This window comes from Phacochoerus africanus, chromosome 2 (genome assembly GCF_016906955.1).
Source record: "Phacochoerus africanus isolate WHEZ1 chromosome 2, ROS_Pafr_v1, whole genome shotgun sequence".
Classification (NCBI taxonomy): domain Eukaryota; kingdom Metazoa; phylum Chordata; class Mammalia; order Artiodactyla; family Suidae; genus Phacochoerus; species Phacochoerus africanus.
This window is the reverse complement of record NC_062545.1, coordinates 183,635,211-183,661,912: the sequence shown is the minus strand read 5'-3', so window position 1 is coordinate 183,661,912 and position 26,702 is coordinate 183,635,211. Positions and strand designations below refer to the sequence as shown.

General features: G+C 40.1%; 1 protein-coding gene across 3 annotated transcripts in view; it reads right to left on the bottom strand.

Moving 5' to 3' along the window:
• FRMD6 (FERM domain containing 6) overlaps positions 1-26,702 on the bottom strand; it is a 240,364-nt gene that overhangs the window by 4,952 nt on the left and 208,710 nt on the right. For all 3 annotated transcript variants that reach the window (XM_047767320.1, XM_047767319.1, XM_047767321.1), the window contains 9 exons: positions 24,699-24,778; positions 23,636-23,712; positions 21,234-21,420; positions 17,361-17,516; positions 13,504-13,569; positions 12,589-12,657; positions 9,980-10,154; positions 4,353-4,688; positions 3,282-3,413 (listed from right to left, as the gene is read on the bottom strand). In XM_047767320.1, the coding sequence (XP_047623276.1) occupies positions 3,282-3,413; positions 4,353-4,688; positions 9,980-10,154; positions 12,589-12,657; positions 13,504-13,569; positions 17,361-17,516; positions 21,234-21,420; positions 23,636-23,712; positions 24,699-24,778 (1,278 nt within the window). The remainder of the gene's footprint in view (positions 1-3,281; positions 3,414-4,352; positions 4,689-9,979; positions 10,155-12,588; positions 12,658-13,503; positions 13,570-17,360; positions 17,517-21,233; positions 21,421-23,635; positions 23,713-24,698; positions 24,779-26,702) is intronic.

The window sequence follows — 26,702 nt, the reverse complement described above, 5'->3', positions numbered from 1 at the left end:
ACAAGAAAAAACAATGAAGACTTCACATTTTCATACCTCTTGCCACACATCTGACATCTACTACTACCAAGAATGACAGGCCAAGTATTAACCATTCCTGACAACATCTCACTGTGAACCTTCTGGTGGCAGATAACCAGAGCAGGACGTTTGTTTTATTCTTCTATGGTATAAACAGGGAGGAGTGAGATGGAGGCTAGAAACCATTCATTAAGCTGTTTATGATGCAGTTAGAAATAAAAACAAAGACTGCAGGTGTTAAGCAGTCTCTTTACTGTGGCTCTGAAAGCTCCTCCACTCTCCAAACATGCACTTTGAATTCAACCTCGCTGAACAATGATGCAGCCTCTGGACCACCTGGTCCTACTTAGACAAGCAGTGTGTAAGTGTGGGGCTCTGGCCCCTGCAGTCACACCCATCTGAATGGAAACTGGGTCTCGACAGGTAGGTAAAGCTGTGTGTCCTGGTCAGTGACTGGGGCCCCCCGTGTCTGTCTTCTCCTCTTATAAATGGGGCTGAGCACAGCACATCCACGTCCAACAATTTTATAGATGACTAAAGAGCAAGTGCCTGCAAAGTGTCCAGGGCCTGTATATGGAATACACTATGTTTCTGGAAGCTCTTCTTGGCTGATGGAGACATTGTGGCACATGCCTCCTGCAGCAGGTCCACTGATAAGACACCAAAATGGGAGGCATGGGAGGCCACGGGGAAAAGTCAGTTCTGGAACTCTGAGATCAACAGAGTTCCTTGTCAGCCCAGTGCTCAGGGGCAACCTGATAGTATTTTAGAAAGAGAAATCCAGTGGCATGGGGGAATAAAGCACCCGGAAAAAAAGTTTCAAAAGGAGAAAGTATCAGTAAGAACTGGAGATGTAAGTGAAGACCACTGATGTTTTTCTTGCAAAGCAATGACGCAAGTGAGTAGGTCAAGCCCAAGATCCTTAAGGCTAAATGGCTTAAGTACATTTCCAACTTATAAAAAAAGAGCCTTGAGTAAAAAATGTGCTTTCGATTCAGCCACTGCTAGTAACCTACAGAAATGACTTTGTGTTCTATCCCTTCACTCTTTAGAACAGTCTCATAATGATTAAATATCTAGTATATATTGTTTGATGATCTATTCAAGTGAAAATGAAATAGGAACATTCTTGGTTTATGTGTAGACAGTTTAAGTTAGTCTCAGATGACAGTCATGTTTTTGGGGCTGGTACAAACTGCTTTAGTAGAAGATCATTCTCTGGAAATCTCCTTATCTTAAAAAAGGCATTAAAACTTCTGAACGAATCCTCATAGGAAGATGTGGACTAGTGCACTGGTTGGCACTTGGTAAAGTTCTTTTTGGATTTCCTTGTAAGTATGCCCTTACCTGCCTGTAAAGAATCTGTTCAAAAACCCAGACCTGGCACTAGAAAAGTCAGCATTAAGCCCAGTGTTCAGAACATGGAACCAACTCCTTGCAAACTTTCACAAGAATGAAGGACAGAGGGTACACTACCTCACTACGCCATCCTAGCTCTGGGTTTTAAAAACAATGTTTAAAGGCTCAAATTGCAGTGATTTAGGCAAACTAGGATGATGCAAGGAAGAAAATAAAAACATCCATAACCCCGTCATCCAGAGAATAGGTTATTAATATTTGTAGGCATTTTTGCCAAACATTTTTATAATTCGAGGTCATATGTTGTAAAATATTTACTGTTTTTCTTACCTATCACTCTTATATTGTTAAATATCCTCTGAAAAATATTATTTAATAGCTATCTGGTATTCCTCTTTTATGAACAGAACTTTACTCATTGTTAAACATTTAGGTTCTCTTTTCTTTTGCTATTATAGGAACATTTCAATATACATTTTCGGTATATAAATCTTTTTAAACAGCTATCTTATTTAAATGCTATTTCTATTTAAAACTTTAAAATTAATCTCATAAAAACTACACAGAAATCTAAAAATAGAAAGTAAAAATCTCTGCTTCCCTCATCCTCCCCTTTTCAGAGGCACCTTGGGTACACTGTTTTAGACCGTTTTCCTTAAACCCTCACAGTCAGTGATAGCGTGCTCTCTATACAGCTATAATGTGCATATACTTGTGCATATGTGTGTGTGTGTGTATATACACACACACATACATACATTATATATTGGAGTGTATTTGTAAAGAAAAAAATCAATATAGTAAATGGACCAAAAAGGGAAAAGTTTGGTATAAGAACGCTAAGCATGACCAGAGCAACCAGACTGTTGAGTCTTTGTTGGTCAGAAAGAGTGATTCTTGGCAACCACTGGAAAGTCTGTTTCTGGCCAAGCGTCTGAAGGCCAAGGTTTGGCTAGGTGAGCAAACAGAATTCCACAACCCAAGGTGCCTCTTACTCATGCAGGGTATTGCCAGAACAATGGAGCTTTGCGTGTTAACGAATTTATCTCCGGTTCCCTGCCCCTGGTGCATGGCAGAGGCTCTCTATCGGTCACTGTGGGTTCTGACAGGGCAATGACAGGTCACTCCAGGCCTAACAGGGTCTTTCACTCACTCAGTGCCTTTAGCGGCAGAACAATTAGTACCGAAGTCATATCAGCAGTTCTGGTTCCTAAGGCATATTTCTCTATAGAATAGAGACAAATTCGTGATGTGTGACAAAAGCAGTTAGAAGGCTGAGGTTTAAAAACAAAACCTATACTACTGCTTTTTTTAAAAAGATGATATTGTCCATTTACAAGAAATATATATTATATACTATTCTATAACCCTATAATAGGGTTTTGGCGAACACATGCTTTCTACAAGAATTCATTAAACACAGAATTTAAGAGTCTTTTGGTGCCAATCTTTTTGGACACTTTTTCCTCCAGACTCTGACACCTTGTATAATATATTGAGGAAAACAAAACAAAACAAACATGGAGACCTGACTTCTGCTTCTAGCCACAGAGCCTTTGTCCACTCTCATCTGTGGGGTTTTCTCATGTAGGAGGAGGCTAGTTTGAAGGGTCTCCAAGTGCCTGATTATCACTTAAAATGTTAAAAACAAATAAGTAAAGACAAAACCCTTCCATACAACTCTGTCCAAGGTAGACAATGCTAATACCGATCCTGAGTGCTTCTCGCCGTTCTTTTCCCTTTTCTCTCCAGAAGGCACCTGACCCTGCAGTTTATGACACTGGCATGGTCCTATCTCTGATCTAGAGCTCCCGCCCCGCCCCTTCTATTTTCCAGGGCATCTGCTTCTCAGTCTGGCACGACCCACTAGCTAAACAGAGGTTCTTCCCACAGGAGCGCACCAGAGTGTCCATTCAGCTTCCGCGACAGGAGCATGTCCTCCGTGATGTAGATGCACATGTCTGGGCTGACTTCCAGGGATTCTTCGTTCATCTGCTCCAGGTCCCTGGGGTCGTCCACCAACATCTCTATTTCTGACACACAAGAAGGAAGTGACGTGTCATGACATCAGGGGAAATGGCCACCCTAATTCAGAGCCACACCATGCGAGAGGGTATGCAATTATTCATACTTAAAAGCAAACTTGCTAATGAGACTCCACAACAGGAAGCTCTGGTGACAACTGTCAACAAGATGTTACTTGTTCTCTTTTTCACAGGGTTGCCATGTTATCTACATGTCTACTAATGCCACGACTTGAGAGTCAATTATTTTTTAAGAAAAAAGAAAGGCTGTACTAGCATGCTGTGGTGACAAAGGGCACATGGGTCATCTGCCTAATACCAGAGCAGACTATTGACACAGAAGGAATGAGTAGTTCATGATGTGTCTGTGATTAGCAATTCAAATCTGAGATCCACATGAATTCTGCAATGTTCCTAACAGAGTCAGCCTCTTTTCCTCAAGCCTGAATGCTTGGATGCTATAGCGATTATTCAGACAGAAAAGTAATGTACTTTTTTTTTTTTTTAGGGTCGCACCCATATGGAAGTTCCCAGGCTAGGGGTCAAGTCAGAGCTGTAGCCACTGGCCTATGCCACATCCACAGCAGTGAGGGATCTAAGCTGTATCTGTGACCTACACCACAGCTCCAGGGCAACACTGGATCCTTAACCCACTGAGTGAGGCCAAGGATCAAACCTGTGTCCTCATGAATACCAGTTAGATTCATTTCAGCTGAGCCACAAAGGGAACTCCAGAAAAATAATTTAAAAGATGCACACAAATGTGAAGTTTGGCTGGTAGAGCCTATAGGTTTCATCTTATCTCCTTAACACATGCTGTATTTCTTTCTTCTCTGTTACCATATCAATTCTACAGCACCGATACTGGAAAAACACTGGGAGAGAAAAAGCAGAGCGCCCATGATGATGGTTCAACACTGTTAGCTCGGAGGGACCTGGCTGGGTTACCATCGTCCTGTGAATCCTCCTCCAGCCGGTCCTTGCCACCGCTCTCTACCCCAGAAGTGTGGGAGCTGCCATGGCTGGTCATGGAGCTGCAGGTCTTTAGCTTGCGGTGGATGGCGCTGCCAGGGTAGGTGTCCTCTGGGCCCGTGTCCCGGGGCTTGGTGTCGGCCTCAATGCCCGAGGTGTGGGAGCTGCTGTGGCTGGCAGTGGAGTGACGGGACAGGCGCTTGTGTTTCATGCTGCCCGCGCTGCTCCCGCTGGCCCGGGACCGCTTCTCCAGCTGGTCCATGTCAAGGTCCAGGTTGTCGCTGATGTAAGATTCCCGGTACTGCTTCTTCTCTGTGTGGGGAGGAACACAGCCCGCCATTACATCCAACCAAGCAAAAGGAATGTTGCTTAGTTTGAGGGAATTATCAGGCTAAGAACAAGAACAGTTTCATACTCAGAACCAAGTGACTGGAAACTGCTGATAATTCTGACAGGAGCTCAAGTTAAGAAGACTGCAAAATGAATAAAGACCAGTACAACAGATTGAGGGCTATTTAAACTATTTAAAGATTTTTAAAGCTTCAAACACTTTAGAAGAGTGGTATTCAAAGTATAGGATGGCAGATCACTTCTTGTCTGTTACTGGTGTAGAGTGAAATAAGTTCAGAAATTGAGAATAACAATTTACAAACTTTTAGAGCAATCTGACATTGCCAGGACATCCACTTTTGCAAAGTTTTGAACTTTGCAAAAATATCAGTCCACAGTGGATTCAAAAGTTTTAAAAAATCTGGTCCTTCCCCACAGATAACTTCAAAAGTACTGTTATAGAAATGGTTTAATAAATATACTTATGCTATTTATGCTAATTGCCATTCATTTTATTCATGTGTTGAGTTTGGTCCATTTGTAGCTTAGCTCTAACTGTTGAATACAATTAAAGATAAAATTATTCTTCTGAGACTTTCTTTCAAAATATTCTAGAATTTATATTTTCATGGATGAAGATTGCTTTTCTCCATTTAGGCTGAATCAGTGAGGCTTTACCATCTATTAAGAAAACATAGTACGCCAGCATCATATGCTATCACTTACATGTGGAATCTAAAAAAAAACGACATAATGAACTTTTCTGCAGAACAGATACTGACTCACAGACTTTGAAAAACTTATGGTTTCCAAACGATACAGGTTGGGGGGTGAGGGGTTCTGCTGGGGGTTTGGGATGGAAATGCTATTAAAATTGGGTTGTGATGATCATTGTACAAGTATAAATGTAATAAAATCCAAAAAAAAAGAAAATTTCCAAAAAAAGAAAATGATAATCACAACTGGTCTGATGATTTATACTCATGTAGCCTCTGACTGATAGAACTGTTCTTTGATTTAACATGTCAGTGGGGCTCTTTAATGTAGTCAGAGTCACAATATTGGAGTCCCTATTATCCAATATTGTGCAATATTGTGCAATAGTGCAAAAGTAACCATTACACAAAGGCACAAAGTCACAATCAAATTACAGGTGTACAACTGATACAAATATTATTTCTGGGCTTCAGAAATTTAAAACAAAGAAATAGTTTAATTGCCTTGATTTTTTTAAATTTATTTTTAAAACTTCTTAAATACTATAACACAAATTTTGATAGATAAAATAATTTCTCATTTATTAATTTTTTGAGCCATAAATCATTTAGAAAATGTTTTAGAATATCTAAATACATAGATAAAAAGATAGATATGCTTTATTATTAATAAACTATATTGAAGTGTGGTCAAAAAATGTACCACCTTGTATTTTTTTTTTTCTTCTGTCTTTTTTATCTTCTGAGGGCCGCGTCTGCGGCATATGGAGATTCCCAGGCTAGGGGTCCAATCGGAGCTGTTGCTGCCGGCCTACGCCAGAGCCACAGCAACATCAGATCCGAGCCACGACTGTGACCTACACTACAGTTCACGGCAACACTGGATCTTTAACCCACTGAGCAAGGCCAGGGATCAAACCCACAACCTCATGGTTCCTAGTCGGATTCATTTCCGCTGCACCACGACGGGAACTCCCTGCCTTGTATTTTTAATACTGATGAGAAAATAACACATGAGAACAATGTTAAAAATGGAGAGTGCATTTGGGGAATGCTAAATTGATATTATTTCAGCAACTGCTAACTACTAGACTAACTGGGTTCTCAAGGGCCTATTAATGGATTTAATTGTCTTGTCTCTTGTTAAGTAAAAATACTTGTCCTCTTGATGTCTGAATCCAGCCCTAAAGTATAATCACCACAGGCTTCCCCAGAGATGCAATGAGTATCAGTGGAAAGTGAAGACACGCAGTCCATAATGCAAAATGGAAAAGACGCTTAGAGAAGGTTGTGTGTACGCTGACTCATGTTCATTCTAGGGAATCAAGCTGAAACACAAAGGTGAGTGTGTGGGCACAGAGCAGCAGACTGGAACTGACCACAAGAGCCTAACACACACATCACTGTAACAAAAGTGTGTCCATTTATAGGCCATTTTTTAAGGGCTAGACCAGATTTTAATGGTTCCTGTTTTCTAAAGTCAACCAAAGTTGAGATGAAGGTGAAGAGAAAAGGGATTTGCAAAATTCCCACATACTTTCTATTCAGTTTCTATAAATTATTTATTTAGTTTCAATAAAACTAAACTATTTACTTAGTTTCAATAAAATAGCCATGTGGCCCTTGAAAGGGTGGAAAGTGAAGAGACAAAGTGGGAAAAAAAAAAAAAAAAGTCCTATAGAGTGTTCGAGGTCTAATACAATTGGGGATTGTGGATCTGATTTAAAAGCTTTTCTATCTGTTTACAAATAGCTCTTTTATTCCCAAATTTTTGATAGACTTGGGTCCATTACAGTTATTCTGTATTCACGAACACAGTCAGTTGAAGACAAACACTTTGCCAATTTGTTTTCTACCTTATAAGAGCCTAGCGTTTAATGTGTCAGCACATCCTTGGGGTTCCACATGCTGGCTTCCGTTCCCATCACTGTGCTTTATCTCTTAGACCCTCTGAAAATATTCAAGAAGCTTCACACCCCTCAGTTACAAAATGAGTGAAACACTGAGACAATTGTGAAATTCATTCTAAGAAATACAAAATGCAACCTCTTACCCTCTAGTAATCACTGCTATCAACAGTGCAGACCATCAGTGTGTCAATGTTCTAGTTATTCTGTCCGCTGTAAAAGCCCACAGACCACCAAGTTTTTAGTATATTATTTTGGAATATAATTCAGTCAATGTGACCTCCCGACATAGGACCTACAAATAAGCCCTGGCTATCAAATAAAGTTTAACTGAAAAAAAATTTTAATGACACAAAGCATTTGGTATTCATCTCTTCTAAACACCATATGATTCTTCTGATCATTTCTTACTAGAAAATGCAAAAATAGTGTTTCAGACAAGGTGACTCTAAATGAAATTTAATTAAGAAAAATAGAGATTCTTTTCATGCTGGGTTTTTTTTTTTTTTTTTTTGGCTAATGTTAAGAAGATGGCTTCTTTTGTTAAAATGGTAAGAGTCCTTAAGAGTGGATGAGATAACTGCTTTAAGGCCAAGGTTAGCCTAAGAAAAACTTAGTTATAGGTTTTCTTCAGACCTGAAGGGATCTCTAAGTAGAAGAAACTAAAGATGTGGAAGAAAAAAAAAGTTGTTTCCACAAAATCTATCAACACATAAGGGCTCCATCTGCATCTTTATCATTCCCTCACTGCCCCTATTCACATGGGCCCTCAATGCACTTCTTCCTATGCTTGATAACAGACAAAACCCTCCCCTCTTAAGAACTCAACAGTCTTTGGAACTTTGCTGTAGAACCTACAGGGGAGGTCCATTAATTCTTTTAGGGTCTAAAGGGCTCCGGTTAAGGTCACCTAAATAAGAATTTATTAAAGTGCTGTTGGCAGAGAGCTGTTGGAATAAATGAACTTCCCAAGGTGCCAAGCTGACCATTTAGGAATGAAACCAACTAGGCAAAGGATGGACTTGGCATCTAAGTCACCTATACTCAAAAGCTTCCTTGGTGCTTCCGTCCCTTTTAGATCCCTAATATCCATATCACATCAGAGCGATAAATGCACTTATTATACTGATGAGCCATCATGGGTAAGAACTGACCATGTAGCAGCAGTCCTCTGCCAATACACCTGACAGACCAACTCTCTCCAAAGGCAAATGCAGTTTGGTGGCAGACTGTGGAAAATGATTTACTTTCCCATCAGTACTTAGATTATAATGGCACCTCCAGACTGGGTCTCATTTAGACTGAGACAGAGCTTTTGAGAGAAGTAAATCAGATGCAAACCACTCAAAGGTTTTTGTTAAGAGAGAAGACAGGCATTTTGTCTTGTTTCTACAGGAAAACTGAGGTCTGAGAAGTCAAAATTTGTTTCTGACATGGACCTAAGACATGAATTTGGCTCATGTTCATGTAAATACCCCAAATCGAATCTAATCAAATTATCAAGAATTACCACAACATGAATTTGCAAAAAAAAAAAAAAAGAAGAAGAAGAAGCAGCCCTTATAGTAAACAATATATGCAAAGAAGCATTTCTGGAGATTAGAAGTTGGAGAGTGTTACATGGAGTAATCACAGGCCATATAACTCAAGATAAAGAGCTAATCATGGGAGTTCCCGTCGTGGCTCAGTGGTTAACAAATCCAACTAGGAACCATGAGGTTGTAGGTTTGCTCCCTGGCCTCGCTCAGTGGGTTAAGGATCCGGCATTGCCTTGAGCTGTGGTGTAGGTTGCAGATGCGGCTCGGATCTCACATGGCTGTGGCTGTGGCGTAGGCCAGTGGCTACAGCCCTGATTGGACCCCTAGCCTGGGAACCTCCATATGCCGCAGGTGTGGCCCTAGAAAAGCCAAAAAGCCAAAAAAAAAAAAAAAAAGAGCTAATCGTTAGGTTAATGCTGTAAAGTTGAAGTCTGCTGTTAGAAGCCACCATCCGTGGCTTCCTTGGCCTCGCCATGACTTGCCCTCTTTTCAAGGCCCAGGACTCTGAAGCCCCTGATGCACTCATTGTTCTCTTCTGTGGTTCAGTAAAGCCCCTGCAGGACTGGCTGCTAAGATCCACGACTGTAAACTTCTCTCTCCATAGTGTGTCATTCTCATTGAGCCAGATTTGGGGCCTCCCAGCAGTCAACATGAGAGGCTGGTGAGACTTTATTGTCACTCTACCCTAAGGAATAATCACACTGGAAGGAATTCCAGAGAGCCTGTGGGTAATAGCACCAAGGTGGATCAGTACATAAGTAAAGCTCTCAGCCCCAGATAAATGCTGCCAGGCAGATAAACCTTGGTCTGTACCTTCACATGGTGGCTTTCTGGAGGGATTTTCAAGTCAAGTGTGGGGAAACTTTAGAGACTGTTCTTGAGGGTAGCTAAATGACAGGGCTGATCTCAGACAGGCTGACCAGTGCTGTGGGGGCAGGCCTTTCGGGACAGCGCTGAGACAGAAAAGGAAAGCTATTGGGAATCTGGAGAGGCCTGGTCCCCAAGTTCAGCTTTTCAGGAGACAAAAAATCTTAGTTCTTGGTAGCTGTGAAGTAAGGAGCCCTGGGTGGTAAAAAGTGCCATTTGCTTCCCTGCCCGTGATATCGTGATACCTTCATTTTCCTCCAGCTTCCGGATGTGGCGCAGGATTGGCTGCAGGTTCATGTAGAGGCGATGGCTGTTGCTCAGGAGCTGCAGAAGGTGGCGGGAGCGCGAGGGGCACCCTGTGTAGTAGATGAGCTTCCTGGCTGATGGCAAGCCATCCGGCAAAATCTCAAACTTCTTACCCTATGGAGAGAAAACATACATCAGATCAGGAAGAAAAGTCTCCCATGTGCCAAGGTCCCCTTCATTTTCTAGTTAGTAAGGACAACTACAGATGCAGAAAAAGATGTATACAGCTCCAGCCAAAACTCCTTGAGGGATAAATTATCATTTTCCCTTTCGAAAACATCAAAGGAGAGACCACCAAAAATTCAGGAAGTGCCTAGCCAGGGTCTTCTGGTTTCATCTTCAGTTTCTCTGGCTGCCCAGTCCATTGACATAATGGAGAAGAAAAGGACCCATCATGAAACTATCCTCAACGGTGACCCCAACGCCCTAACTCAGCAAATAGGATGACAACTCCTAGAAAGCTAATGCATTCAAGTATTTATTGAACACTTACAATGTACCAGACACTTGCTAGGTCCCTACCCTTGTGTTACTACCTTCTGGTAGGAGCGAGGGTAAATAAACACGTAAAACAATTATAGCTTATGATAATTTCTGGGAAGGAAATAAATAAGGTGTTACAATAGTGAATGATATAAGACACCTATTTTGGGGTTAGAAAAGATGAAAAACTCTCTAGCTGGATAAAAGAGGGAGCTAGGAGCTAGAGGGATGGTTGGAAGGATGAGACAGGAAGAAGAAATAAGTGATGGAAGACGTATACTGTTTCTCTAGCAGTAGAAGAATCTCATTCGCTGGGCTTGGGATCATTAACATAAAGTTTTAAGTTGAGGGTGAGGGTCTGGTAAAGTTCCTTACACTTCTGGGATATCATGAATTCCTTTAACTTTCCTGATAATGAAGAGGGCAGCAGGACTATAAAAAGGAGTATTCCAGACACAGTGATTCTCAGCTAGAGAGGAGAGGTAAATCTAAGAAGCAGGTGTGTTATAACTACACACTTATGGTCAGATCAAAGCAATATGAACTGTGTAACTCAGAGACAGAATTTTTTACCTCTGTAAAACATTTGCTTTTTAAAAGGAACCACCACTGGATCTCAATGCTGGAATGTTTATAACTTACCTTTAATGGGCACTAAGCATGTATTAATTCATTTAATTCTCACAAGTCTGTGTGTGTGTGTGTGGGGGGGGGGGAATGGTCAAGTATCCTCGCTTTGGAATGAAGAAATCAGGGCACAGAGATGTTAAATGATTTGCCCAAGGTCACACAGCCAGGCAGGGCTGGGCTGGCTGCAGGAAGAATCATCTGGGAAGTTAGCCAAAATAGATTCCTGGTCTCCGCCCCAGACCCACTGAAACGGAAATCTCTATCTTACATTCCTCAGATGAGAGTGATATACAACCAGATTCAGGTACCACTGGGTGCAGGACCTTTAAAAAATTCTATTTCTAGAAATGCATTTTATTACTACTTAATTGGGACAAGCGGGGTAATAATTTGCTCATTTACAAACAGCTCTATTCCTTTCACAAAAAGCTTGATCGAGAAAGAGCCAGTGAGGAGGAGTCAGGTCAGGCCCCATTTAATGTATAAGTAAAGTGAAATCAGATTGAAACTGTGCCCAAGTAATTAAAGTAATGTAAAGTCAGAAACAGGTCTTTTGATTCCCAGGGCAGCCTGGAGTCAGTGCCCAAATGCTATTTGGCAATAGAGCCCTTTATTTATATAGGCCATCTTCCTGATGGAAAGAAGCACATGTATACTAATCCTTATCTTCCTCCTTTCTTTGTGTATTTTTCCCAATAATTTCTCAACAAAGTGAAATTATGAATTTTCAGGACCACCAGATATACATATAATTAACCGTATTTCTTTGAACACTGCCCCAAAATGGACACAGCTGGAAAAACAGAGAAACAGCTGGGAAAAATCAAGAATTTGCTCCAATAAAAGAAAGTGTATCACTCAATAATCTAAAAATAAAAGTACTTTTCCTGTTAAGAATTATGCTCCTTTCTTTATAATGATGAGTTTCAAACAGATTATTAATAGAAATATCTTTTTATATCACTCTTTGTTCTTTGCCCAAGAGACGTTAACTTCCACAAGAACTGGCTAACCCTCAGGCTAAGAGTAATTTACTCTCTGATTACAGTTTTCTGTTTTCTAATCCCTCTGTTGTAAGCTTTTTAAAATAATTTCCATTTGATGAATTCATCTTGAACTTCTCCCATAATGTGTCTTCTACAACTAGAATATCTTAGGGTGGAGTGGTGGGGGCCAGTCACACAATTGAAAATCAGTTATTTCTTTTGCTATGAGACTCTGTGATTTTAGGTTCTCTAGTGATAAGTGGCAAGGATTATAATTATGGTTACATGCATAAGAATATAAGAAAGCTAACTATTTTCATCTTCAATTTTGAAAAACATACCAATTTTTGTACCTGAAACAATATCAATGAAAACAAAACAAAACACAATAAAAATCCACAAAAACAAACAAGTGAAAAATTTACTTTAGTCAGTTATTTTAAACTTACCACAAACACCAACTTTCCAACATTGGTCCAAGGGAAATCATAAAGTAATTGTTTCTCTTCACCTAAATTCTGCAGAAAGAATTATAAGAGTTAACTTACACGAGTAATGCATCTAGAGTTACTGAGGAAACTGACAGACACCCTAAAATAGCTCTAACATTTTTCCTAGAAAATCAAAATATAGTAATTAAAATCTGAACAAGATCCCCAACTCTCTTTGGAGACATGCAGACAGTAATTAAAAGAGGAGTGATACAATTCTGTCACTTTTGTTTCTCAAGTGACTGCATTTAGGGACAGGCCATCTTTTCCTTTCTGGCCTATCCCTAAATTTAAAAAAGTCCACAACTCAAGCATTCAAGAGATGAGATAAGGCACTTAGACTTTCGCAACTGGATATTCTGCTTGAATCAAAGATAAGACAGCTTTATGTTCTCCCAGGTCTCACAAAGAGAAGCACATTCTCCCTGGCTGATGGCTGGTAACACCATCCCACTTGCAAAAGGACAACAATAACTACTTATTCAAGGGACAAGTTTTATCAGAAAAGTATAACAGAAATTAAAATATCTGGTCAGGCACTGTATTAAAAAGTCATTTTTCCCCACAGTTATAGAAACACCAGGTGATAAAAAAGAATATTAAAAATCAATGGCACACATAGAAAAAATGTTTGGATAGTAACGGTCTGTTAGTGATGGATGTGCGCCCATCTTTGGTTTTCTGTTCTAGGTGATCTAATTAGTGTCAAGGATCAGACTGCTTCACTCCCTCTATCCCACACTGTCCACCACCTCTGAGCTAGACAAATAGGAAGTAATGACCAATCAATGGCTAGAACCTGCTGCAGGCCCAGACAGGCACTGTTCAGAGTAAGACACAGTGGGTACCATCTAACACTTCTCATTAACAAACCTGAAAAATCTGTATTCCCCGCATGGTCAATCCAAGGGTCAGAGAAGCTTCAATTTCCCTTTTATCCTGTGGGAATAAAATTGTATGCAAAAGTGTATTTTTCTCTAAAATAAACAGTTCAGCACCATAGAAAAGAACCAGAAAGATAAATTCTTGGATTTGAAAGCTTTTGACTTAAAATAACTTCGCTTGTCTTTCTGCATCCCCTGTTTGCTATAAGATTTAAGAAAATCATGCACACATATTAAATCAATAATGGTATTTTCTACCTTTTAAAGCTCTGAGATTTCAAAATACTAGTTTTTTTTTGCTATATCATACACACTTTCATCTGACAATATCCTAAATACCTTTGTGACTGAGAACTCCAAAAAAATAAGATTATTGTGCTGCTTTTACATCATTTTCTAAGCCCTCTATCTTAATGCTTAATCTTTTCTCAGATGTGAGAATCTTGAACATAATGTCAGTTATATTCCGAGATGGACTAGACTTTATATGTTTAAAACTGGGTAAATCTTTCTGAAACCAAAGTTAGAGGCAAACCTGAACTGGTAATGCTCCCTCACAAAGACAGCTAATAAAGCTATAAATACTTTACATTTAGTTAGTTTGGAAAGAAAATACTTATTTTTAAGACATTCAATTATTACTTGCCAACATGATATACATTCTACCAGCTAAACCATAAACTAAAAAAAATATACTATAATAAGTATAAGGGAAAAAATTGTACAATTTAAGAATGTGTTCTGAACCTGACCACATCTTTTAAGTGCCCATCCGTAATAAGTGGATTTAAGGTATAAAGTTCAAAATAGAAAATAAAACTGCTAAGTAACAAAATATTTTCATTATGAGATTTCTCTCTAAAAAACAGTAAGAGTTATGTGCACATCTTTATTATGGTTAGTGCCAGTTTTTGCATGAACGTTTTTAGAAAATGCTCCCTCACCTGGCAATAATAAAGAGAAAACATAGCTTACTCTCTCTTTTGGGGCTGTTTTTTTCCAACTAATACTTTACATCAGTAAAGGCACATACAATATAGGTTTAACAGGAGAAACCCTTCCACCACTGTGAGTTTAGGCCAATTTCCCTTTCAAGGCTGTTCTGATTGTTTCCTGAAATAAGACTGTGCTCATAAAAATGCTGGTTGTGGGAGTTCCCGTCGTGGTGCAGTGGTTAACGAATCCGACTAGGAACCATGAGGTTCCTGCACTTGCTCAGTGGGTTGACGATCCGGCATTGCTGTGAGCTGTGGTGCAGGTTGCAGACGCGGCTCGGATCCTGCGTTGCTGTGGCTCTGGTGTAGGCTGGTGGCTACGGCTCCGATTAGACCCCTAGCCTGGGAACTTCCATATGCCGCGGGAGCGGCCCAAGAAATAGCAAAAAGACAAAAAAAAAAAAAAAAGAGCTGGTTGTGTATATGCATGAGGTAAAAGGCACAGAAATTGTGTTTATTTAAGTTTCTTGTTTATCTATCTCCATTTTATAAGTGGGCCTTAGATGAATCAGTTTTAATGATAGCCATTTAATTTCTTTAAAGAATGAAAATTCTGCCATAAGGAAAAAATATTTATTTCCCCACTTCTTCAGTGAATTATCATTATTATTATTATTATTATTATCATTATTAACTGTGCCTGAGGAAGTTCCTGGATCAGGTATTGAACCCATGCCACAGTAGTGACAACGCCAGGTTCTTAACCTACTGAGCCACAGGGAACTCCCTCAGTTCATTATTATTAATAACCTTACTTTAAGCAGACAATAGTCATTTTCTATGCTATTTAAAGGTAGCATACTTTAAGCAAATGGAAAGATTAATTTTTACATAAGAGATAAACTGGAGATCTCCACTTCACTCAAGGATTTTTAATAGGATTCTTTAAAAAAACCAAGCTTCCCTAGCAAACAAAAAGCAACTAATGTTTACTGAACACTCACTAATGTGTCAGGCACTCCATCTGGTTATTTCAGACGTCCTATGTATAGGCTCATTCCCACTTAACAGATGCCCAGGACTGTAGTTGGAATTGCCTAGGATTCCAGTAACAGTGAGCACTGATGGAAGGTTTCTGATACCTGATTCCAAGGCCACACTCTTTCCAGATATCATTCCTACTCCTCATACATTTTAAAATATAAACTTGTCACAAATGTCATTTATTTGCATCTCCTCATAGAAATTGAGGTGTCACAACAAACTCTCTTAAAAGAAGAAAAGAACTCAGGCTCCTAGGAGCATAGCTGAAGAGAGCTTATAGATGGAACTCCATGCCCTTCAAAGATGACAGGGCATTAACAAGGCATCTCTTGGGCATGAGAGAAAAAATAATATCATTTGCTCTTTTATTAAGTCTTTTTCAACTAGGAAAATAACCTAGCAATATACCCAAACTACAGTCCAGTTTCTAATGGGCTAGTTGTGCTCAACTTACCATAAAGGGTGTAGGAGAGATAACAAATCTAATAACAATAATGATGATGGTAACAGCAACAAGTTTAACATGCTGAATATGTGCTGGGCAGTGTTTTTAAGCACTTTTCACCACACCGATTCTTTAGTCTTCAATAAACCTCAGAGTTGATTGGTTATGTTACCATCCTTATTTATCTATGGGGAAACTAAAGCCCAGAGAGGCCAAGTAACATGCCTAAGGTTACACAGCAAGAGGGGAAGCTGGGATATAATCCCAGCAAGTTAGGCCCAATAGACCTTACTCCGAACCTCCTCATTCTGTTTGGTTTGAGAATACATACACCTCTGAATAACTTAAGTGGGGTTTCAAGAGTTCTTGCAACGGAAACAACACTTGTGAAATGGAGAGGAATGGGGTGGGGGAGAGACAGAACAGGATAAGTAGTATTGAGAGTGATTCCAGACAGAGCCCACCCCTGTTATTATTTCGGTGTGTGACCTCTGATCTGGGATGGGAAAATGAAGCTGGAGACACAGGAACACAAGATACAAGGACACAGGACAAAGAAAGTCACAAGCTTCAGAGCAAGGGAAGCTTGGCATTCAGTGCTTTAAGCACACAGGCTCTTGCTAAGTAGACCCAGGTTGAATCCTGGCTCCTACGAGTTTTGTGACCTTTGGTGTGTATCCCTGTCCATAAAATGAAGGTTACTGTTCCTATCTTATAGAATTATGATGACTTTAAAAAAAGAGGCCCCATAAACACAATACTCAATAAACATTAGTGGTTGTCCTTACTGCTAATGGATACAAGGCAGATACAGCTTCACTTCGAGGAGTATTAAAAATCACTGGCCCAACAGGTTGCAGTGTTACTCCCCAGGGCAGAAATGCAGATTTGGGAAGGAGAAAAAGAATTATTTCAAAATCACTGAGAAGCCAGATGCACAGCTGACAGCCACAAGTTATCATCATCTCAATGTTAGAATCGTTTAAAAAGACTCCAACCTGCTCACAAGGAAAAGCATCACTGACTCCAAGATTGACCTAGTATGATGCACAGCAGTTTGAATGAAATTCTTTTAAATGCCCATTAAAGTAAAACAAAATTGGAGTTCCCATTATGCCTCAGCAGGAAAGAACCTGACTGGCATCCATGAGGATGTGGGTTCAATCCCTGGCCTCGCTCAGTGGGTTAAGGATCAGGCGTTGCCATGAGCTGTGGTGTAGGTTGCAGATGTGGCTCAGATCCTGTGTTGCAGTGGCCAGCAGCTACAGCTTTGATTTGACCCCTAGCCTGGGAACTTCATATGCCACGGGTGCAGCAGTAAAAAAAAGAGAGAGAGAGAAAATAAAAAACAAAGCGACAACTTTAAATAAAAGCTTCTCCTGATCAAGAAGGTGTAGCTGCAGACTCACTGAGGTTTTGTACCTTATACAATCTGTAGTAATGCACGGCGACATCATCCAGCCGGACAGCCTCTTTGATGTATTTAAGATGGGCCTCAGAGGCTGTCAGTGCAAACTGATCCTTGTGCATGTTCGGAATGTGCTTCAGGATGTAGTCCTTCCCTCTCTTGGAAACAACCTGTTGGGACACAACGGGGGTGTAAGGCAACATTTGTGGGAGGGATGTGAGTACTATGCTCACCCCCAGAGGAGGAGAGGATGGGCACAAAAATAGGCCACAGAAACTGGCTGATTTCCATTAGAGAATTCCCACGCTGATTCTTTCTTGACCATCTGTCATGGTACGAGGCTGAATCAGCTAATACTAGAAGCTACAGAGTCAATGTAGCTACAGTACTTCATATCTAAGTAGAAAAATCACAGGAAAAATATGTTCTCTTGGCTCGAAAATCACCAATAAAGAAAAACCATGCAAACTTGCGAAATTCTGTCCACATCAGTGTTTACACTTGCAAAATTATTGGTACCGTGAAATACATCGACCGTCAGCACATCTTCAGGTTCTGGATCCTACTGAACTCTTCTAAAATTACAGCCACAGTGTGGGAGAGGCTAAATGTGAGTCCAAAGGAGGCAGGGGACTGCGAGGAATTCTCAGAAACATTTTTGGTTTTTGCATAAGAGGCTGGTTATGAATGCTCTATTTGCATACTTAGGAGCAAACAATTTCACTCAAATATTCAAGACAATTCACTGTGACTTTGGTTTTCACTGGTTTTCTTAGATAGTGGTCTAAGCTTTTAGATATCAAAATATATAGCATCCAGGAGCTGCAGGCTAACAGGAAGGTATGGGTAAAATTTTAAAGTCTTAGCTGATTCCATGAAGAAAGAATTATGCAAAATGAACAAAAAGCATTTTAGTGCTTAAAAGGATCAGCATAAAAAAATTAGAGAACTTTTAGTTTTCTCGATGTTTTTATAGATAGTGACATTTTGTTTCTTTCTATGAATATTTTAAGGAGAGCTAAACATGAGGAATTACTGGCCAATGGTCAAATTTTGCTGAGAACTCCAAGTTACAGATTTTTCTTCCTAGACTCCTTTTACACGGAGATCATCTATATCAGTGCTTGCCAAACTTTTTCGGGTCAAAGAACCTGTAGAAAATATTATTTGTAAAGGGTAATGAAGTAGATGTTTCTGATCACAAGGGGAGGGGAAGCTGGTACCTCACCACGCTGGCTGCAATGGCACATTAATGGGGAAGCTCTGACTAAAATGACCAAGGGTCACTGAGTACCTGATGATAACTAGGGAATGTAAATAGAGGCTAATTTCATTTCAACAGACATTGATCATGCCATAGCTTGATGCCTTCTGTGGTTTCTCTTCCATAACTGAAGCACTGTCAGGGAATGAAAGCTTATATTGAAGAATTCTCTTGTGGTGTGGTGGGCTAAGGATCTCGAGATATCACTGCTGTGACTCAGGTTGCTGCTATGGTGCTGGTTTGATCCCTGGCCTGGGAACTTCCGCATGCTGCAGGCATGGCCGGAAAAATAAATAAAATTAAAAAAAATAAAACTGAATTTAAAAAATTAGGGGAAAAAAAAAAAAGAGGAAAGCACCATGATATTGAGCACTGTGATAGGAAATGCTGAAGAAACAGAAAAAGCTAAGTTTATGCCTGTCCTTTAGAATACGCTAAAAAACAGTTTACTGGGGGCGAGAGAAAAATAGGGCATTTGAAAATAAAGCACTTATGTTCAGGGTCTTCTTGAGCCCATAGGAGGGGCACCAGGTACACAGAGAAGCGTGCCTGTGTGGAGTCTCTGAGGATGAGCAGGAGTAGCCTGGTAGAACAGGGAGGGGCTTCACCAGCTCAGGGAACTGAGGGAAGAGAGGCCTGGAGCGTGAGACACCACAGGTGCCAAGACATGGACATTGCTGAATGTTGTCTGAGCACAGCATTCAAGGTACAGGACACCCAGAAAGAAAGCTGGAAGGGCTGCAGGGACCATATGCTGGGAAGCTCCTAGGTCACGCCTGGGGGCCTGCACATCACTCTGCAGGTGAAGCTTTACATCAGAAGATTTTAAATCAACTCCTCCATAAGCTGTGAAGACTGAAGCAGGGACAAGCGCTGCTGGTGCTGGTGAGAGCTGGGCAACTGGAGGAAAATGACGGGGATAGGACGTGATGACATTTAGGAAGTTAAGAGAACAAAAAAATACAGGAGAATTTTATGTCTCAAAAGCTGGCTGCTTGGGGCCTCAATGGTTTGTTTATCTGAGAGGCTGTCCTGGCTGCCTGGGAGGGGCGGAGAGAAAGAAGGATGATAAGGAAGAGTCCTATTTGACTCTTAAATTTCCGGGTGACCAGGCAGATGGCGGTGCCACTAGTGGAGGCTGGGAACACAGAGGTAGGAAGCACAGAATTGAGATGGGAGAAGAGTTTGACTTAGGAGGGGCCAGCACCTAGATGGCTGTTAAAAGCATAACTTTTGGATGAGATCTCCTGGGAGGTAAGCGAGTAAGTGTCAAACGCAGCAGAGACATTCAGGAAAAGAAGTGAAAAGTGTCCACTGGATCTGGCCACTTAAGGTCACTGGTGGCCTTAGGGACAGCGCCATGAGTGGAGGGGTGGTGAGCAAAGAAGGCACATGGATGTGGGCTGAGGAATACATGTCCAAGTAAAGAAGCTAAAAAAAATCAAGGGGCCTTACTGAGAAGGGGAGGTAAGAAGGGCAGCTCTTCTTTCTCTCTTTGCTTCCCTGAGGATGGGGAGGTGTGAACCAACCCAAGTATGTTCTGCCTGAAGAAGAGCTGGATTGAGTAGAGGCTGAAAATACAGGCGAGAGAGATGTCTCAGCAGAGACCTGGAGGAAGCAGGGGTGGTGGTGTCTACAGGGTGGGTGGAGAACGGACAGACAGCTGGGAAAGTCAGGGTTCCAATGACTTAAGGTTTCTCACTGAAGCAAGGGGGTGGATCCTCTTTTGAGAGTGAAAAACATGGTGCTCAAAGCAAAGAGTTTACTTATATCTGTTTTCTCAACACAAGAAAAGCTGTGAATGACCTCATCTTTTCAAGAGTAATGTTTTTCTCCCATTTGAAGGGGGAAAATGTTTCGGATGGACTAGGAGCTTGGGGTTAGTAGATGCAAACTATTACATTTCAAATGGATAAATAAGGTCCTACTGTACAGAACAGGGAACTATATCCAATTTCCTGGGATAGACCATGATGGAAAAGAATATTACAAAATAGTCAAGAACATTACAGAGTTCCTATTGTGGCTCAGCAGGTTACAAACCCAACTAGGATCCATGAGGACGAGGTTCAATCCCTGGCCTCACTCAGTGGGTTAAGGATCCCGTGTTGCCATAACCTGTGGTATAGGTCACAGATGTGACTCGGATCTGACATTGCTGTGACTGTGGCGTAGGTCAGCAGCTGCAGCTCTGAATCAACCCCTAGCCTGAGAACTTCCATATGCCATGGGTGCGGCCCTAAAAGACAAAAAAGTATAATAAAGAATATTAAAAAATAAATATACATACATACATACATATATATGTCTGACTGAGTCATTTTCCTGTATAGCAGAAATTGGTATAACACTGTAAATCAACCATAACAACAACAACAAAAAAGAGTAATAAGAAGGTCAAGGCCATGTAAATGCCACGTTTGGCCACCTGTAGGAATCCCCTTCTTCATTTCCCATCAGTGGTGTGAGTACACAGAGAGACTAAAATGTGTATCTGGGCATCATGGAGGGTTTTTCTGGACATGACGCCTCTGGGTTTGCATTTCTTGAAGCAACATGAGTAGCTGCACAATGAACGGAGAGTGCAAGAGAAAACACTTAAGAATTTGAAAACAGTGCCTACCCACGATGGGAAGTATGCTTCGGGCTCAAAGTATTTTCCGTGGTGCTCATTCCTTTTGAAGTTCCCAAGATCAGCCTGCAGCGCAAAGGCTGCCAGGAGGAAGTAGGCCTCCTCTCGGAGCACACACTGGGAATGAAGAACTTGTTTTCTCAGGTGCCAGTAATAATAGAATCTCGCTGCTCTGTCACTAGGAAAATAAAAGAAAGAACTCACATTTTGATGGAACAATTTAAAGGCATGTAAACAGAACCCAAATCCTGCTATCCATCTGGTGACAAGAGCTCTTCTGTTTCTGCTCCCTCCTCCCTCTCCCTCCTCATCCACTGAAAAGGGGGAGGTTGTAGCTAACGCCTGGTTGCTGCCTCACCAGGGTCGCACAGAGTCAGGCCCCAAGTCAGAGGACCCAGGCTGCAAAAACAGCATTTGCTAAGGCCTGTAGCATTTGATACATTCAGAGAATGGAAAAAAGATCTCAATCATTCCACTCCAATGTGGTAAATACTGCGGTGAACAAGTATTAGAATAGAAGCCTAGGCATTTGTGGTCTGTATTAAAATACTCTTCCAACAATAAAGCTGCACACACGACATAAATAAGGACAGACCTGAGGGACAACCCTGGCTTTCACGTTACGCTGTTCGTATAAGTTCTGTTTTTCATCTGAGCACGTGACAAATACATTAAGGCCCTTTGAAAAATATTTGTGTATCTACCCTACAAGAAAAAAAATCTGCTGAACTATACTGTTTTTTCCCTTCTCTAAGAATGAATGAACTGAAAATGTTCCTTAAATCTTTTGTTTCAAATTAAGTGGATGTTACATTAGTGCTTTTATAGGCACATGTTATAACAATCACGATGGTCCTCACGAATGGAAATATGAACAGTGCTCTCCTTACAATCTACTGAGGTCAGATATAAACACAGTCCCCATTAAATACATTGAGTGAGAAGCGCCGACTGGGGAAAAACATGGTCAAGCTCCAAAAAATGTCACAGGCAAACAGGACGCCTCTGTGATCAAAGTAAAAACACAAGGAAAAAAATGTGTGTGTGTCTGTGTGTGTTTAACGAGTATTTGCCTCCCTATTATTTTAGGTTGAATGTTTACCTGAGATTCATAGCTTGTTAGTTGATGATAATAAAAACATATGCGTTTATTTTCACCAAGATCATGTTTAAGAATGAAGAGCTTTAAAAATAAAGCATTTATGTAATTGTTTTTCCCTTGGGACAGAGTACTGTTCAGAGCACTTCTTTTTATAATACTGACTCCACAGTGTTTGGACCTGCTCATCACTGTGGAAAAGGGCAGAAGTATAGGAATGAATTCAACATTCATTAGTCCCAGGGGGTTAATTAGTGGCTAAATAATACATGGGCTTTCTTTCCAGCACATTCCATTCCATTCTTATTGAGTAAACTGAGTAAAAATTTTATATACACTGAGAATAACTAAAAAAGTTTCTTTGCCTTTGAAAAAAACCTCTTTATGGGCTATTTATGTTTTACTTTTTAATTTGCAAGTGGCAATGATATATTAAGAGCAAATCTCAGATATAACTCATTAGCCAAATGTAGCTTTGTCTCTTTCACATGGGGTTTCTCAAAATTTGGAAAAAAAAATAATAATAAGTACGACACAGAGTTCACCTTCTAGTACTTTCTATCAGCCAAGAGAATCACCTAAGTCTACTAGCATGGAGTCCTCCTCTACAAGTGATAAACTGAGCTTCTGAACTGGTGACTTCTGAGTCTGTTCCAGGTGCACAGGATTATTCATGCACCCACCTCTGGAAAAAGACTCAATTACCTGTCCTGGCCAAACTGCACCTAAGATTCTCACAAGATAGCTCCAGTGGGTGTAACCTTAGCTTTAGAGCTACTGCCAGGAACAGAAGCAAGACCGACCCCAAGGGTAAAAAGAAAACCAGGCTATATAAACACCCGTGCATTTTCATAGGTCAGAGTTCTGGCTGCTGCCCTACCACCCACCCACCCCCCGCCGCCACCACCACCAGAAAAGAATATCATCCATCAGCTAATTTCTCCACTTTTCACAAAAGTGCTCATTCATTCTTAAAGGAAATACCTTTTTGGTGGCTGATTTGTTATGGAAAATGTGGAATAGAGAAAATGTGAGCCAGTGAACATTTACTGAGAGTCTGGCATTATCATTTATCCACTCAACAAATATTTAGTGAGTTAATGATATTTATCTATGGCACCTCTGTTTTAGGGACTAAAGGTATATGTGTGTGCAAAAAGAACTTTTTAAATCCCTGTTCTTATGGAATTTTTATTTTAGCAAATGGAGACAAACACGGGTAGTTTTATTTGGTATGTTAGAAGACGAGCATTGTGGAAAAACAAAGGTTCAGAATTTCTCCCTGTCCTCATACCTGATCAGCCGGCCATTTTCCACATAGTACTGCACGCGGAAGTGGATGATCATAGGGGGCCCAAACTGGTCGATACCCTACAACACAGACAACAAAATTGAGTTGTTTTCAGTTATTTCAAAAGTAAGTTTCAAAAACAACAAAATACCATCATTTACGAGATACTTTTCAAATGCTGAAAGGTTTTATCTCCTTCTGATGAGTGGGGGCTTGCCGTGGGTAGACGGTTGTCCCAGATGGACACCCAGTTCACGCAAAACCAGGAAGTTACAGAGCACCATCGCGGTATCTGATACTCATTCACTGTCATGCCAAGGACAACATAAGGGAAGACAAAAATAAATGCCAGTGGAAATTTCTCGCTGAGCTTCAAGGCCTCTCTCAGCTCTGTCCCCTGTGGTGACCATTTGCTCCTCATTACGAGGTTCTCTTGTCCCTCGGACATTCCACAAACCGAATTCTAACATGCTGTTTGTTTATGTAGACATTCATGTTCCTTACTTTGTAGTTGGCTTTGAAGTAGCCTCCCAGTTTACTCCCAGAATTCTTAAATACAAATTTGAGGATGGAGGATTAGACGCTGGGCATTACTGCTGATTTGCAGGGGTGATCCTGCAAATACTAGGGAAATTCCAGTGAATGCTCCCCCATGTAAACAGAAAGCACAGGTCCAATAAAATCACAAAATACTGAATGTAAAGACAGTAAATGTAGATTTTAAAAATAACTAATAATTTCTAGACCATCATTTTGACAACACGGCTGAAGAAGAGGAACAAATCCTTTTTCCATGCTTTTCATTTCAAAACATTACCCCAAGATTACTGCTATTATCCCATATTGTTTCAACAGATATCTAAAATCTACTATTAGATGCTCTAAGCTATTAATACTCCACTAAAGTGATATTTTAGAACAGACAATTCATTTCCCTTTCCAACATTTTCCCTATGAAGTGTTAAGATTTGTTTAATGTATAATGGCTAAAATAAACTTTTTGAAAAATCAAAATAATTTTGCTCATAAATGTAATCTCATCCAAGTGACTTTCGCATTGTCATACCTTGCTGGCTTCTTTCTTCCATTCTTTTGGACAATACTTGTAAAGCTTTTGTGACAACTCCATATACACATGTTCATTATCTGCACATAAGAAAAAGGAGACAAGGTGATAAAGAAAGGATAGATTTTTTTTTTTGAAAGAAAAGAATATACAAAGGAATGGATTTCTTTTAAAAAGGCCTCAACATTTGCAAATGTACTCTGAATTCACAAAATACCAAGAAAACTCAAAAAGATACTAGAAGATAAAAGGTTGGTTCTGTGTGGTAGATATTGAGATTTTTTATGAATTATTTTGCTTTTGCAGAACAGAACATATATCATTAAAAATATGTAACATTTAGAAGAAATTCATTTCCAACTTATATTTTACTTAGTTTCTAGGGCCATCAACAACTCACAGTCTAACTCCCAACACTGTGGGTGTTAGTCTTAGAAAAACATGCTTTTGTTTGGCTGTAACACTGGGCTTGTCTTATAGATGCAAAGTAATGAAATGGTGCAGGAACACCATCTCAATTGCTAGTAAGAAATGAGAAAATACCAGTGGTAACCATCTCACTTCCAAGTGAAAAGCCTGACCCATGTGCTTTGTGAAGAGAAGTCTTTAAGACTATTCCTTGTCTGTGTTCTCCACATATCACACAATGTGACAAAATGATAAACCATTACTTGCACTGGCTTTGGGATTGATCTTGTGGGAAGAGGGAAAGAATCTTATGCAAAACAAGAATGAATGCCAAAACATTTCTTCAAGGGAATGATGTTCTTCAGATGAACAGAAAATAAGACTGCTAACAACCCATGTAAAAGCGATCTAAACATGTGAAAACAAGCTGGTAAAAAAAAAAAAAAAATGGAAACTTTTTCGGATTTCCCAAAGAGATTCTTGTAAAGGGAGAGAAATTTCATTTGAGAAGCCTTCCTATCTTGTATAAAGTTTTCAATCTTTGTAAATAAAGCTTCTTCCTTTTCCTTTCAGTATCACTATGGGGTCACTCTCATGAACGGCCCTGCCTAAAAAATGGAAATCCTGTGAAATCAGATTGTTATGATCATTATACAACTACAGATGTGATAAATTCATCTGAGTAATAAAAAAAATAAAGTAAAAAATAAATAAATAAAGAAGTATAAGGCTGAAAAAAAAAAAGTATTCATTCTAAAAGAGAAGAGTGTCTCTTTGGCAACTGCAAGGATAACACACTTGACCATGCTGTCATCCTTAACTGGATATTGGAGTTTGACTGGAAAAGTGTCATAAGAGAATAGGAAGGGTAAATCCACTCTTTATCTATGAATGGCATGTTAAGTCAACCAGTATCGATGAAAGGGGTAAGGAAGAGGTCACAGCGATAAGAGGATGCTACTAAAATCCACTTATCATATCAACTAAAACTATCTCCATTCCTCATGTTACCAATTAACGTGGAATGGACAAGATCAGACAACCTATGTGTTGAATCTGATTTATGCCTGGCTTTAGTTCTGTCTGAAGAAGCAACATAAAGAAGAGAACTAAGACTGTTCACTATTAACAGTACACACATATATTTTTGAACTACCACTGTATCTCTACCATCTCACAGTTTGACCAGAGCTTGTTTTTTGGCCATGCCCACAGCATTTGTAAGTTGCCGGGGCCAGGGATGGAACCTGAGTCACAGCAGTGACCTGAGCCACAGCAGTGACAATGCTAAGTCCTTAACAGCTAGGCTACCAGGAAACTCCCTAACCAGAGCTTTATACTTTAGGAATTCTCACACACACATCAATTTTGCAAAGCAGGTAGAGCTGTGATCTCCATTTGACATGAGAGAAAGTAAGGGGCATTTCTAAAGCTACAGGGCCAGCTAGTGGTAGAACCAGAATCAGGTCTGATTCCTGCTCCAATGTTCTTCTGCCACATTACAATCTCTCTTTTAAAAAGGACATCTTTGAAACCCTTACTTTGAGACCTAAAGAAGCTATAAACTGGCCTTATTAGATTGACCTGTTGAATAAC